The 16,030-nt window shown below is 38.1% G+C and overlaps 1 protein-coding gene across 9 annotated transcripts in view; it reads left to right on the top strand.

Annotated features, from left to right (window-relative positions):
• The window catches only part of LOC306991567 (receptor-type tyrosine-protein phosphatase delta), a 158,912-nt gene that overhangs the window by 126,648 nt on the left and 16,234 nt on the right, over positions 1 to 16,030 (top strand). For 6 of the 9 annotated variants that reach the window (XM_079599542.1, XM_079599540.1, XM_079599541.1 and 3 more), the window contains 7 exons: positions 21 to 133; positions 3,361 to 3,402; positions 3,838 to 3,935; positions 9,466 to 9,589; positions 12,461 to 12,636; positions 14,476 to 14,595; positions 14,676 to 14,830. In XM_079599542.1, the coding sequence (XP_079455668.1) occupies positions 21 to 133; positions 3,361 to 3,402; positions 3,838 to 3,935; positions 9,466 to 9,589; positions 12,461 to 12,636; positions 14,476 to 14,595; positions 14,676 to 14,830 (828 nt within the window). The remainder of the gene's footprint in view (positions 1 to 20; positions 134 to 3,360; positions 3,403 to 3,837; positions 3,936 to 9,465; positions 9,590 to 12,460; positions 12,637 to 14,475; positions 14,596 to 14,675; positions 14,831 to 16,030) is intronic. The other 3 variants (XM_079599545.1, XM_079599544.1, XM_079599543.1) reach the window with 1 other exon arrangement.

Raw genomic sequence — 16,030 nt, 5'->3', positions numbered from 1 at the left:
TTTGTTTTTTGTTCTTTCAGGAAACGGGCCGAGTCAGAGGCCAGGAAAGGCAGTCTGCCCAGTGGTAAAGAAATGCCTTCCCATCACCCCACCGACCCCGTAGAGCTACGCCGTCTGAACTTTCAGACTCCTGGTAAGAGCTGCTTTACACAAACACAAACTAAACACAAATCCTCAACTATATTGCCCTAAGAAGTTTCAACAAAATGTTTTGATTCCTGCTATTTTTCCATGAAGTGAAGTATAATATAAAAAGTGAAGTATAATATCTTGAATCATGAGGAGCGTGATAGTCTAGAGCAGTGCATCCCAACCCTGGTACCCTCAATTCCGGATGCCTCCGTTATCTGATCTTATTTCAGGATTGGGTGTCTATAATAACTAACAAGCTGATGAGTTGAATCAGATATGTTTGATTAGTGAGACTAACAAAATGTGCATTTTTTGGGAACTCCATGATCAAATTTGGGAACCACTGGTCTAGAACACACTAGCTCTGTTCCAAAACCCAGTGAGCTGCCTACTTAGACAGACTTTTGGATGATGTCATTGGTGCACTCCAGACTTGAAGGCTGCTCAAAATGCTTGGAGCAACACCTCACTAAAATTGTATGGCAGCATTGCATTTTGCCTTTACAAAATCCATTGCGACATGCTCAGAAACATGTCATCCATAAGGGAGATTACAAGGTCTGTTTTACCCGATATTTCTGTATATATCTTTGCTAGCTTTTCAGCAAGATAACATCAAATTGTGTGGTGCTGCCTATGAGGAATATGTCAAATCAGTGACTCAAGTGGATCAATTATAGATTCTACCTATGTAGACAACAAGGCAGCTCATTGGTTTTGGGAGCAGAGATACCGTCTCGGTCAGCTTGTAGGCGGCTCTGTGTCATTCAGAAACACAGTCTTAAATGAGTCCTTGGACACAAACAGAGTAGAAAGGTTGTTTTTCTTAGCATATTTAAGATGTAATGCGAAGGTCTGTTAGCCATATGGAGCTGAAAATAGAGAGCAGACCTCTTGAGGAACCATCCGGAGTGCTCACAAACACACAGGACAGGTGGCTTTAGGACAGACAAAAGGGCAGGAAATCCCTCTGGACTCAGGAATTGCAGCTTTTCCCGCTGACCCAAGTACTCCTAGCAACACATTCATAGCAGCTCAGTGAGTTTACCTGAAGAGCAAAGCCTGTCGCTAACCGAAGCCAGCGTAAGAAGACCATGGCGATATATATTCAATACAACCTCTGTTGGTGATTGTATATTCCATTGGTGAATCAAGACACACATATACACACACACACACACACACACACACACAAACACACACACACACACACACACACACATGTAGGCAGGCCATTGTGCTTGAAGTCAGCGGAGTGTGAACGAGGTGTAGAGGAATCTGGAAATTGTCGAGCGGTGAAGCGCTGCTCCCTTCTGACCTTGCTGAACAAGGTGAAGTACACTCGGTTCTAGAGCGGCCAGCCGTGAAGACCTATAGATTTATTTTCTGAGGGGCAGAACGGCGGTGACAACAGTTGCTCCATTAGTTTCTCAGAGGAGAACCTGGTGCCAGCGAGACTAGCTCTAAACACACTGAACCGGAGTCCATCTGTCTGTCTGTCAGAAACACCTGGGCTGCAAGTGCAAGACAGATGGACTGGAGGGAAACAGTTCACCTTTCTAATAAAAAACAGCTTAGACCAGCATTTGCTGGTGTTAGCTTGCTTCCAACACTTTTCACACTACTGGTCTGTTTTGATGGTTTTAGAGAGGTTTGGGAGGCCAACCAGCCAACCCCAAAAACTCACTTCCCCCACAACACACAATTCATAACAGCTCACAAGGTATGTTTACTAATTTCCCTCAATTGGATTTCCTCAATCCAATTATAAATGGATTATGTGGGTGCATGTAAACATAGCTAGTGAGTTTATTCCGAGGATTGACATTTGTTGATAACCAAAACCCTTAAAAGTGCCATTGGTTATTATACAGTTTTTGGGGGAATCAATGCATACACATGTAGGCTTCCCATTGTGTTTGGAAGCACACAAGCATGAATGAGGAATGTGGGAAGTGTTGCGAGGTCAACACGACTGTTGATCCTGATGAAAAACCTGGTAGAAGCAAAACCGCTTAAAAGCCTGTGTTTAGCTGGTCTGATTTCAGGTTCTGTGATTCAGTGGTTTTGTGCTCATCATCAGGGTAGTCTGGGAGACTAGTCAGCCACCTCAAGCTGGTTCAAGCTCAGTTTTCTTCTTGAACCATTCATCAAGTGGCAGAAAAAAAGTTGTTGAGGATCCAAATCTTTAACTTGATTCCCATCCATGCTCCGCAGCCTGTGTTAGGTTAGATATTCATCTACAACACAAACATGGCAGGACTCGTACTGTATTCACGTGTCGGGTTTGCATTGCAACATGGTTTCAAGAGCGATGTTCCATGCACTCAATCCTCTCCGCAGCTCTTTATTAGTGGACTCATGCCCCTCTTTCGCAAACAGCCTCTTAGAGAAGCTTTGCATCCTCCATTTTCCCTTCAGGCAGGGGAACGTAGGCTCTCGACAGTTGAAGATCCCTCTCTTCAGTGAGAACGGCCTCTGCATTAGCCCTCCTCTCTTCAAACCCTTGATGCCGTCGTGCGGTCACCCAACCCTCCCCCCATCTCAATTTTCATCTTGAGGGTGCTTGATGTCGCTCCGACGCGTTTCTCCGAATGGCAGTTTCATTGTCACCGAGGCTGGTAATGGGTCTTGAGAGGCGGTGGATGGCAGCTCTCTCCTGCTGCTTCCATTAGCTAATGCCCTCTTCTATCAGCCCAGAGATGAAAGAACCGCAGTGCCACGTCCAAGCGTACGGACTCTTTTTCTGTGGCACGCAGGCTGTTGTTATGCAAACCGGTTATCAGAGAGCAGCTTCTGCTCCTCGACTATTCAAAAGCATCCTCTGCAGTGCAAACACAAGCTCTTTCTCTCACAGACATGCGCCTTCGTTACTGAAGAGAACAAGCAAACACGCGCATGATAAACGTGCACGCCATCTTCTTTCTCCTTGTTACATTTGTTTGTTTGTTTTGACATTTGTTTTTGTTTTTTTCTTTTTCTTGGTTTCCCTTCCAAACTTGTTATCCTCATTTCCGCATGCTTGTCCTATGTTAGCCGTTGGCATGCGTGAATTTGTTTTTACTAACAAACTTAAATATAAAGTTGAAGCGTTGTTCCAAACTGTCTATTGTCATTTCAGACTGTGTTTCTACTGCCTTTTTTTAGTTCCGGTAGTGATCGATCATCACATTTGCTTGTTTTAACGTCAGCTAGTATGATTTATCCCCGTACCCTTTTCCTTTGCAGGTTCAGCCACATCGGTTTACCCCAGTAACCTCCATTTGTCAAGTTAGTCGTTCTTGTTTCTACATATGCCACTGTGTCTGTTCATTTTCTCCGATTGCTCTCTTGATTGTCTCATTTATTTATGCGTTCATCGACTCACACCGCTTTGCCTCACTCCAGCGCAGGAGGCGGGGTTTGATATGTCGCATTCTTTAGACTCATGGCCGGCTCAGACTTTAATATCCAGCCCCTAACGTTCTCCTCTATTCCATCTTTCCACCATGTTAAAGCTTGCGGACGAATAACATTCTTCTCTTCATTAGGAATGCTCTGTGCGGCTTTTGTGTCCATTTTCTTCAAGCATGTGGCTGCTTCGTCCAATCATACAGGCCAAATAAAAACCTCACATTCTCCATCTCCTATAATGCTCATCTCTCAGTGTATGCTCAGATTCGCTAGCGCTTACATCAGGACTCTTTGTTTGTCTCCTGTCCGTAGGGATGGCCAGTCACCCTCCCATTCCGGTCATGGAGCTGGCTGATCATATTGAGCGCCTGAAAGCAAACGACAACCTGAAGTTTTCACAGGAATATGAGGTAATCATCAGCTGTTTTGTTACTTTCTGCAGGGGAAAAAAGCCTTTTTGTTCTCAACCCCTTTTACTCCAAGGCCCCCCCGTTGTCAAAGGCAATATTTCCGGTATTTTCTGCTGTATTGGCAAAGTTGTCAAACGTATTTTTTTCACAGAAGCTACACTATTAAAAATAAAGTTTCATAAAAGTTTTTTTTTTTTTTTTTTGCAGTGTTGATATAGATAGAAGAACCATTTTTGGTTCCCCGAAGAACCTTTCAATGAACAATTCTAATAAGTAAAGCACCTTTCCCATTTTTAAGAACCTTTTGAGCAATTGAAAGGTTACATGGATGTTAAAGGTTCTTCATGAAATGCCAAATAAACAAAAAACTTTATTTTTAAGAGTGTAGGAGGGGTAATATATTAAAATGATAAAAAAATTAAATAATTCCATAAGTTTCAATAACTTCTCCTTATTTTATTCTCAACTAATTTACATGACCTTTCTCATCATTTGTCATTTTATATATAGGGGGCCGTACAAGCCATAATTCATTCTGGCACTCTCACAACCATACATTCTCCTTTCACATGCATGTATCTCTACTCACACACACTTAAATTCTCCTTTCACATATATTTCTACTCTCTCACACACTTTTTCCTTTCACGTGTATATATTTCTACTCTTACACACACAAATTATCCTTTCACATACATATTTGGGTTGTTTTTAGCCCAAGGGCTGGGTAAATATAGGACAGAACACAGGTTGGGCAAATTTTACCAAGCAAATTGGGTTGTTTATTTAACCCAGCTTAAAGGGTTGATGTAATTATTTATTTTCTATGATACAGTATAACTTATTTAGTCCTTACAGATTAAATCGTCTAAACCAGTGGTTCCCAACCTTTTTTTAGCTTCAAGTACCCCCCACAACTCCATCAATAAGACTCAAGTACTCCTTCATCGGCACTTAAACCTATAGTTTAATGCAGTTATCACAATTTATCTAATTTGCTAGTTTTATTGATTGCAATTCAGACTTGAAGATAATGGGAACATTTGAATAAGAAACATAGTGTTTGTAATTGGACATTCCAGCTCTTCAAATGTTATTTTGAATATGATGACAAAACACATTATTCATGTATCCTTCAGAGATTGTCCCCATTTGTAAAACTGAAAGTTTTAAGATGTAGGAAATCCAACATTTGATGGAAAACACTTTTATTTAAAAATAAAAAAGACACAAAAAATATAACTATAACCAGTAGATGGCAGCAGAGGATCACTTATTGGCTCAAATTAGTAAGTTGCACTCCACAACCTGTTTTGCTTTTGAATTTATAATTAGACATTATAAAATCACTAGATTTAAAAATCTGTTGTCAAAGTTCAGCACTTTTGTACTGAAGTAGGAAAAGTAACGAAGTTTAGTGAAAAATAATAGATTTTACATAGATTACGAATGAATTACATAGAAAGCGAGCAAATAACAAGCAATCACTGAAGCTGACGGTTGGCACACTTGCAAAAACTCCCATTTTAATCAACGAATCTGACTAAAGTACACAATAAATCTTTAAATTACAATGTGTCTAATCGCTTTGTTATAATGAGAGGATTTGTGAGCACATAGGACTTAATCTGGCTCTAAACAGAAACGTATTCAGTGTTTTGAGGGATATTGAGCCTCACAACCAACTGGTAACTTAAACACCTCTGATTGGCCATTATTTTCAACAATAATGCCTGTTATTGGCTACAATACTCAATGCTGCAAAATCACATTGTAAAAAGACACAATTGCAGCGATTAACACGCCAGGTTGGGGGTGAAGCTGGAGCGACTGACAGCACCTAGCAAGCCTATTACGCCTATGCCACAGCCCTGCACAAACCCAAGCAAAATCTAAATATTTTCGCATACCGCCTGGAACCCACACAAGTACTCACGGTTGGGAATCACTGATCTAAAGCTTTGTAAAATAATCCAAACAACCACTGATTTATCATAACCTCCTTTATTTCCGTTCTTTGTTATTTCGTTCTTAATACAGCTTATTTTATAAAAAAAATCCATATTGCCTACATTTAAACTCATTTAACAAATATTGTAGAAGTAAAAATTATGCACGTGCTGGAAATGTGCTTGCGTTCGGCGGCGGAACTGCTAATTTCAGATCGCCACCCTGCAGTTCACTCATAGCCACAAGATGCTGTGGCTGCTTCCATAACCTGCCCATGAACAATCAGTGCACAGTTCTAAGAACATATTTCAATATCCAAAGTAATTATATTCAGTATCTTTAGCAATAAATCATACATTTTATGCAAGTTTCCATCATCTAAAAGGACAGATGCGTTTAGTTGAATGACATCGCATCCCTGTAGTCTGCTTTGCATTCAATTAAATTATTTACAGCAAAGCAACGATTTTATAGATGAAATAAAACATACACAAACCTGTATTTTATTGAAAAAAATGCACCAATTTGGCCGCGCAAAAATGCACCAAAGCTGAACGTGATCGCGCCTCACCTGCCTTTCGTTTCCACTATTCTCTCTCTCACACATGCATACTTTCTTTTCTTACGTACACATATTTCTTCAGACATACATTTTCTTCTTACATACATTTATTATTTATAATATGAAATGTATTTGAATACATTTGCATAAAAGCAAAATGTATGAATGCGTGCATTAAAGTATGTGACTATTAGGGCAATATTATATGTACCATGAAAGGAGAATGTAAGTGTGTGAAAGCAAAAATATATGTGAAAGGAGAATGTAAGTGTGTGAGAGTAGAATATATGTGTGTGAAAAGAGAATGTAAGTGTGTTAGAGTGCCAGAATGAATAATGGCTTGTTTGACTCTTCATACATACATGACAGAAGCAACTACATGAACAAAAACAGATGGTCATGTTCTTGGGCATGATTTTGCAGTTTTCAAATCTTTTTTTCTTTTGAATTCCATATTTATTTAAGATTATTTGAAATGTTAAACGGCTTTAAAACAACAAATCGAATGTTTTTCAACATTATTGCTGGTAGTTTTAAGGCCAAGCATCGCTATCAATGTTACTCGCACTGATTTGATAATAAACTCCCTGGCAAGCACACCATCCCTATTTGGTTTTGACCCGATGAACGTTCGACGCTCGCAGTCGATATCGATTGTATCGGTCACGCTCACAGCTCCCCGCCAACCACAATGAAACATTTCCTGTCCGTATCTCCCGCCACTTATCAGCTGTCATTTAACACGCCAGCGTAGGAAAAGGTCATGATGTTTCACGGTGTAATCTTGTTATCTACTGTAGTTTGGGAGAGACGTGTCGTTGAGATCGCAACATTATGCTCTGTTTTGTTTTCCGACGGGTTGCTATTTGAGTGGAGCGGGGCCGTGAGAGCAAGGTTTCGTCACTTTCTTCAGGCCCCTCAGTCTGCGGTTACTGAGCATGAGGTCAGACGTGGAGCTCCGCCAAGACGACTGCCAGAGCTGAGCTAAAACACACGGGATTGTCATTCTGGGGTGGTTTTGCATGGGCACGGAAAGTAATTTCAGCAGCACAATGAAGCGGGCGAGTTCACAAGCAATGTTTCAAAAGATTTGGGCAGAATGACGCGGCTTAACTGGAGATTTGTCATCTTTAGTGACGTTTTATGGTGCAGCGCGGCGACTCGCCATGGTAGAAAAATAGCACCACTGTCAATTTACGTTTCTTCATATTGGGCCCCGGTTGTTACACAAACAAGCGCAAGCACTTTACTGCGAAAACAGCAGCGTTCTCCTCTTCTCTCAACAGCCAAACTCAGACTGCAAATGTGGAATATCTGTCTTGGCTATTGACAATCTCAGAGCGTTTATCGTTTTGCTATTTTGGAGTGTAATTTGTCCAAGTGGGGCTGCGATTTGTTTGCAGTCGTCGGCTCTCGTTTGAAAGGGCACATCAGTGGACAAAAGCGCCGTTTGAAAGGGAGCACATCTCTGTGTGATCCTTTAAAATCTATTCAAGGCATGAAGACATTACTTTCCCCTCTACGCTTACGGGACCAATTTTCATTCATTCAACGCTCCTCTGAAAACTGTAATTTGAAATTTGTCAACGCGGAGAGCTGGCTCGCAGGCAGATGCGTATCATCTTTTCATTTTCAAAAGACACTGCGGAGACTGAATAATTTCATTATTAAAGTAAATGGGAAAAAATTGCAAACTGCACATAAGACTGACGCTGAGGTCATATTGTGCACAAAAGCTCTTTCACTTGCAGGCTCATCCCGCGTTCTCCAGCGCTTTCATGCCGACACCTGTTTTTAATGCTTAGTGCTGAAACCTTCAATCGTGTGACTTCCTGACGAAATGTATAGAGGAGCATCACTGCAGGAAGAGTCATATGTGGAGATGGACTGCATTGTGTAAACTGTGTGTTCATTCATTCATTCATTATGTCCTTTGTTCATTCCTATATTTTTGTCATTTCATTTCATCCATTATGTTTTTCGACAATTAATTCATTTCCCTGTCCTTATTAATGTGTTCATTCATTTGTCCAATTTTATGTTCTTTCATTCATTCATTCATTCATTCATTCATTCATTCATTCATGCATTAATTCATGCATTTATTCATTCATTCATTCTTTTTGTAAAAATTGTGTCAGTTAATTGTATCCAATCATTTGTATTTAATTGATTTGCCTATAAATGTATTAAAAATAAATGATTAAATAAAATAAATATAAAAAATTAGTTATTTACTCATATATTCATCACTTTAATGATTTACTCATATGTGTATTATATGCTTTCATGCATTCATTCATTTGTGCATCATTTTTTCCAAAGTTACTCCATTCATCTGTTTAACTTTATATGTCCATTTATTCATTAATCTGTTAAATTATTAATGTGTAAATTTCCTAGACATTTGTCATAACCATTTTCGTTAATTATTTATAATTATTTCATTCAAATAAATATATGGATTAATGCATGCATTCATTTGTGTATTAATATGTTCATTTCTGTCAAATTTTGTCCATTTGCTACTCAATGGATTGTTCATTTGTTTAATTCATTCATGCATGCATGCATTCGTTCATTCATTCTTTCATTCATTCATTCATTCGTTCATTCATTCATTCATTCATTCATATGTGCACTGATGTCATCTGCAATGACAGTGTCAGTAATTCATTGCACATTTATATATATACTAGGATATAAGTTTGTGATAAAGCTTTTCCCCATGTTTCCCCGCCCATCACCAGCGTTTATTTCTGAACGTTCTCGTTATATGACGCGTTACAGTCACCGCTCTATTTTTACAGACACTGAATGCTGATCATACCCGCACGGGTCAGGACGCATCTCTATTTTAGATGGATATTTTTGGCCATGATGTGCTTAGAGTATGTTGTGTCTGAGCCAACGGCTAACATATGCAGGGTGCAAATGAAACACATCTGTGTGACTTTGTTTAGCTCTGGTGGTTAATGTGTGCTCATTAATGAATCTGTTTTCCTCACTTTTCCTTAGTCAATTGATCCTGGTCAGCAGTTCACATGGGAGCATTCAAACCTGGAGGTGAATAAACCAAAGAACAGATACGCTAACGTCATCGCCTACGATCACTCCAGGGTCCTGCTCTCCGCCATCGATGGTACGATCTTCTCTTCTCATTAGTGTTTGATCATAGTGTCATTTCAGAACAATTCATTAAATTAATAAAAGTATAATAGTTATGACAAATGTCTAAAAATTTACAAATCGATTAATTAATTAATTTACAAATTATATGTCTAAACACACATAATTTAATCAGATTTATGCTTAAAACAAGAAATGAAGAAAAATAAACTTAATTCAAGATATATACAGTATAACACAAGTCTTGATATGTTATGCTGTTGTTTCTCATGTAAATGAATCTTGTGTTTAGGATGTTCCTACCATTAAAAAACAGGCAAAAATACTGATATAGCAACATTACACATTCATATTGAACATTTTCAACTCAACAAAAATAAAACATCTAATTTCCCTCCAAACTGTCAAATAACAAATTCAACCAGCGAACAATGAAACAAGTAAATGCCCATCTGCCGTGTCCAGGCCTGATAAACGCGCCTGCTTTGTGTTTCACAATGAGAAATTAAATAGAGTGATGAACTGCTGCAGAAAATCCTCATCAAACCTATACCCGCTTCATTCACACACCACAAACACTGATGGAGCGGCTTCTCCACCGGCCTGCTCACATTCAGTCTGAGACAAGAAACAAGACAATCTGAGACACACAGTGGAGAAATAGTGGCTGTGTTCTTAAACCTAGTGAATTCCCTTGACGTTTACTGCCTGTGTAGGGAGCTATAGTGTAAGGAAGCATCCTAATGCTAATGGAACATCATTGACTCAATGCACAGTTGATTCCAATGGAGTTTGACATTCGCAATAATCTGCAAGAAATCACTTTCGGTACCAATATTTTTTGTTATTTTCCGAGTTGTTTTAGTATTCTTTATATTCTATTATTATATTTATTAATATTTGGATTTTAATATCTATCATTTGCTTAACATTTCAGTACTTATTAATATTTTACGTGTAGTAATTAGTATTATTTGTAATTGTATGTGCTTTTGTCGTTTCACACACACACACACATGTGTGTGTATATATATATATATATATATATATATATATTGTTTTAATTATACATATATTGTAATATTGAATATTATTTAATATATATATATATATATATATTGTAACATTTTAATTTTATTCTATTTATGCTTTCAATTTCTGAAAGTTTTTAAAAGTTTTATTAGTGAAAACAACACTGAATGTGTTAAGAAAAACAGTTTGCTTCTTGTTTTAATTATGTTCAGATATTTATTTATTTATTTTTACTCAACAACAAGACAAAATATAGATTATTGGTTCATGTTGTCCTTTCTATGAAGCCTTAAAATGTTGGCAGCTCACTAGATTTTGGAACAGAGTCATAACGTGTCAAGTACACATCTGGTCAAACACACACACACACACACTGTTCATTACTATTTTTTTATATCTATGTGTCATTTTGGCCTCTTTTGTCTCCAAAAGAGGGAAGGAAATGCAGGATTAATTGTCTTTCTATCCTGTCAGTCACAGAATGAACGAGAAAATGAAAAACATGGAGTTTTAATTTATTTATTAATTCTTAGTGAAATAATTCACATGGAAGAGAGACAGACAGACAGAGAGAGGGAGGGACAGCGAGTGAGAGGAGGCGTCGGGCGGACGAGAGAACGCTGGGATGAGTTTTATCTCTCTATTGCATGTGTGAGCTGAGCTGGAGCTGCAGCATTGACACGCTGTCAGCCCTTTAACAGCAGAAATCAAGCCTTGCTCTGTTTTCTCCAGATTTCTCACACTTCTTCACTTAGATTCAGTTTATTCCACTGGTTTTTGTTTTTTCTAATGGAGAATGAAGGTCTGCTCATCAGAAATCACACAGCATATATTAGATGAAGATTTGTGGCCATTATGCAGAAACTTCCCATCTGAAGTTTGACAATCTCACTGGTCTGTCATTCTAATATGGGCAACATTATCATATTGAAAAACTGTTATGTTTATAAACTTTTTTTTTTTTTTTTTTGATAACTAAACATTTGTTGAACAAAAAGTCAACATGCTGAAAGTCTGTAAATGAAAGTCAATCTAGAGCGTGTTTTTTGTTTTGTTTTTTTTTACAGGTGAACATATATGAATTATAACTAAAGATCATTATACTTACCCAGTTGATTAATCCCAGTACATGAAAACAGTTGTTTTGTATTACAAGTTTTCTGAAAATGTTATGCTAATATATGCAAACAAGACAAGACAGTATCTACTTGAATATGCACTAAGTTGCATACATTTCTAGAACAGAAATCTGAAAGCCAGGTTCAAAATGATTTGTTTGATTTGGTTAACATATTAGAGGCACAGTTGTTTTACAGAAGGGCTTTTGCATATCTCTTTTTATCACTCCATAAATCAGAAAACATGTTTCAAATTTTACATTTATTATAAAGAGGAAAACACATTGAGATGTGACATCTCTGTTTCGAGGCGACCTCAAAACACTGTCAACAGAGAGAAAAACACATTTTCACAATGTTTTTTTTTTTTTTTAGGATTACAATTTTTCATAAAATCAGGTGAATGTTATATGAACAAACACCTCTGTAAAAACCTTCAAAATATAGATAGGTATGAAACTGTAAAGTTTGGTCTATGTAAGTGCTGTAAATGAGCACAGACTTTAAAGATATGCATTGTAATTGAAATATACAGACGCAAATAGATGAACACTTAAATATGTATTTTGTATGTTTTTTCCCCACTAGCCAAAAAGAAGACATGTTATGGAAGCAAAATAGAGCAACATCTCAAAATTGAATTGAATGCTTTAGCATGTGCTAAAAACACAGCTCACAGTGTTCCGTAGTCGTCTTGTTCTCAGTGTGTTCTGTATGTTGTGTTGTTTCCGCAGGTATTCCAGGGAGCGATTACATCAACTCAAACTACATTGATGGTTACCGCAAACAGAACGCCTACATTGCCACACAAGGCGCGCTGCCGGAGACCTTCGGCGATTTTTGGCGTATGATCTGGGAGCAGCGGAGTGCAAATATTGTCATGATGACCAAACTGGAGGAAAGATCCAGGGTACGATTTGCTGCGACCTCACTACTCATCTGTTGATTTGATTAGCTTACACTGTTGTCTGTTCACACCCGACGTGACAAATCTATCACAAATCAGTCAGGAGAGCGTGTGGACGGAGTCTCTCTGCGAGCGTACTGCTGTCTCACAATGAGTGATAAGTGTTTAAATTAATAACATTTTGACATTATTTAAAATACATTATCACATACTAGAATCTTTGTCATGTGTTTGTTGCTATTAGAATGTGTCAGTTAATCAATACCGGATTCAGTTTCAATATGCAGTACCGTTTTTATTTTTTTATTATTTTTTATTATTAATATTAGAAATGGAACTTGTAATGAATGTTGTACAGTGGTGTCCCATTTTTTATTTGTTTACTATTAGAATATTTACTAATAACTTAACAAATTATTATCTCACATAAAATAAACCTAATCTAAAATTATACAACAAAGCCATGATTTTTGACGTGTTAAATGTATATTCAAATAATTGTTGTAAAGACATATTAACTGTAAAGTTAACTGTCACACATTTTGCATATACGTTTTTAATGAAAAACATATATCATGGAAATACAGATCTTATAAATCTAAATGCTATGGGAAATAAATGAACAAACTAAGATTTATTGGCAAATAACTGACAATCACACAAACCGGGGTGTTAAACTGTATGTCTTAAACTTTGGTAACAGGGTTGGAAAAATTGCAAACGTCATATAAACAAAATGAACAGCTCAAATATTTTGTTTTTCTCTTCCTGATGTTTTTCTGATGGTAAAGCATATTTTTGTACTAACTGTTTGTTCTGGCCCTTGTCCATACCGTATTTGTGAAAAGCGCACAGCTATAACAGCATTATTTTTAACAAATTACATAAATTATTGGCAAATTGAACTGTTTTCAAACAGAGGTTTAAAAGCTTTTGTCATTTTTGTCAAACTGATTGCTGGTCTAATTAATATTACAATCCATGTCATCCACAATTTGTGCAGATTTTACCCACATTTCATTTCATCTTTTCCTCATTTGCACCATTGATGTGTGTGTGCGTGTGTGTGTGTGTTTTTTCAGATTCCTTCTAATTTCTTCTCTAAGGCAAGACAGAGCATCATGTCGTCTTCAGCTGCCATTATGAGTTGCAGAATTTAAATTCTTGGCTTTCCTGCATTTAGTCTTTGTGATGTGAATTGTCCTTTGCATGAATCCATGGACTGATGCTTCTGCTCTGTCTCTGGTCTAATCTTTAAAGATGGACTGGGGGGTCACATAAAGCAGCTCTCCTGCGGTCTTTGTGTGGCCGTAACATGCAGCCTCTCATGGTTTCAGTCATGTAGTGCTTGAACGTCTTGATGCATTTTAATGAGCACAGTGTCAGGAAATTCTCAGCTAAACAATGTCTTTACGAATATGTTATCAGCAGAATATAATCTTTCAGATCCGGCTCTTGTTTGCATTTAGACAGACCTGCATTGAATATGCAATGCACGTCGATTTCCTTCTTGTAACCGTGTGTTCCGTCTTTTTTATTCTTTTCCTCCTGACAGGGCGGCTGCCGTACAGTAATGTGACGCTATTTTATAGCGACTCACAATGCAACCAACATCTATAATGGTAATAAGGCCCCAGCTTTAATGTGATTGCGACAGAGCGCTTGAGATAGTAATTATAGCGTCTGTCAGGCTCATGGAAAACCCGCTCGTGTGTTGAGAAATCCGCTTGTCAGCAGGAAATGGGAATTGTGTTGCTCGCTGCAGTTATTCTCTTGCTTTAAATGGACTTGATGTATGTTTGCTGCTGCTGGTTTGATGGAGATGTGTGTGTGTGTTTGCAGGTGAAGTGTGACCAGTACTGGCCAAACAGAGGGACAGAGACGTACGGACTCATTCAGGTCACGCTGCTAGACACGGTCGAGTTGGCGACGTACTGCGTCCGAACGTTTGCACTTTACAAGGTATGTGGGTGTTTCAGGGATCGTTCACCCAAAACTGAAATATTTCATCTGTGCTGTGAGCGTTTTACTCTTCAATTCAGAACGGCTCCAGCGAGAAGCGGGAGGTGCGGCAGTTCCAGTTCACGGCGTGGCCGGATCACGGCGTCCCGGAACATCCCACGCCATTCCTGGCCTTCCTGCGCAGGGTCAAATCATGCAACCCGCCAGACGCTGGACCAATGGTGGTGCATTGCAGGTCTGAATAGATCTCTTTCATTGTTTTTACATTATTGTTTTATTTATATTTACAGTATATTATTAGTAACACAATGAAAATGATCATGAAACTCCAACAATGATTGTAATATGCATTATATATTGTTGGTAATGTGTAAATATTTTATTGTTACGTATAGTACACCATTAAAAAATGTGGGGTCTTGTATTTTTTTTTTCCACAAAAATATTTAGCAAGAAAAAAAAGTTAGGAATAAATTACATTTTAAAATGCTTTCCCATAAAAAATATATATATTTTAAATTGTTATAATATTTAACTGTTTTTACTGTATTTTTTATAAAATAATTGCAGCTTTGCTGAACAGAAGAGAATTTAAATGGCTGTGTTTCCAAATCTAGATTTCATATTATTATTTTTTTAGGCCACTGTTTGTCTGCTAACCACTTAATGAATTTTATGTAAAACATTTAATAACTCAAGCAAGCAGTATCTTACAAAAGACTCACAGGTGGTGTTGAAGACGCGTCGGGTGCTTTTCATTGATCAGCAGAACTCATATTAATGTACTGATATCTGAAGTAGGAAACTGAGGGAAAAAATGTATCGGTCAATCCCATTCTTGGTCTCGAGTTTTAAACACGCTCTTCGTCTGTGTGTCTCTGTACAAAGAAACATGATTTTGGTGCATGGCAGAACATGAGGCACTCTTGCATTTATGGAAAACCCAGATATGAAACCATCTGTTAAATTCCCCTCAAAGCGAAAGCAGCACAAAAAACATCAGGCAGCAAGAGGCATGCAAAAAAGACAAGCCACGAGCTTCCATCGGAAAACTGCCAGATAGAAAACAAGGATTAGTAAACCCTTAAAAATAACACATACGGCAGTTAATTAGAGCTCCCAGCGAGCGCTTGAAATTGAAAAAATCCTTATTTCCCCTCTTTTCTCTAGCTGGCTTGCGTGCTGAATACGGGAATTAATATCATTCATTGGGACGGAGACTTTGAATTCCTTTCGGCTCAGATCAGATAACGGCACGACAGCGAGACTTTAATCCTTTCCAAAACACCGTCCCCCTCCGCGAGCTCTTGCCTGACCATTAAAAAACCTCATTCTTTCATTTCGTGGCTGGTGTCAGAAAGTTGACGCATCCTTCGGGAAGAGCAGAGAAAGTTTTAAGCTTCGCATATGATGTGCTAACGTGTGGGCAGGAGAT

Source organism: Phoxinus phoxinus (assembly GCF_949152265.1).
Source record: "Phoxinus phoxinus genome assembly, chromosome: 2".
Taxonomy (NCBI): Eukaryota; Metazoa; Chordata; class Actinopteri; order Cypriniformes; family Leuciscidae; genus Phoxinus; species Phoxinus phoxinus.
This window is presented reverse-complemented; position numbering and strand designations above follow the sequence as displayed.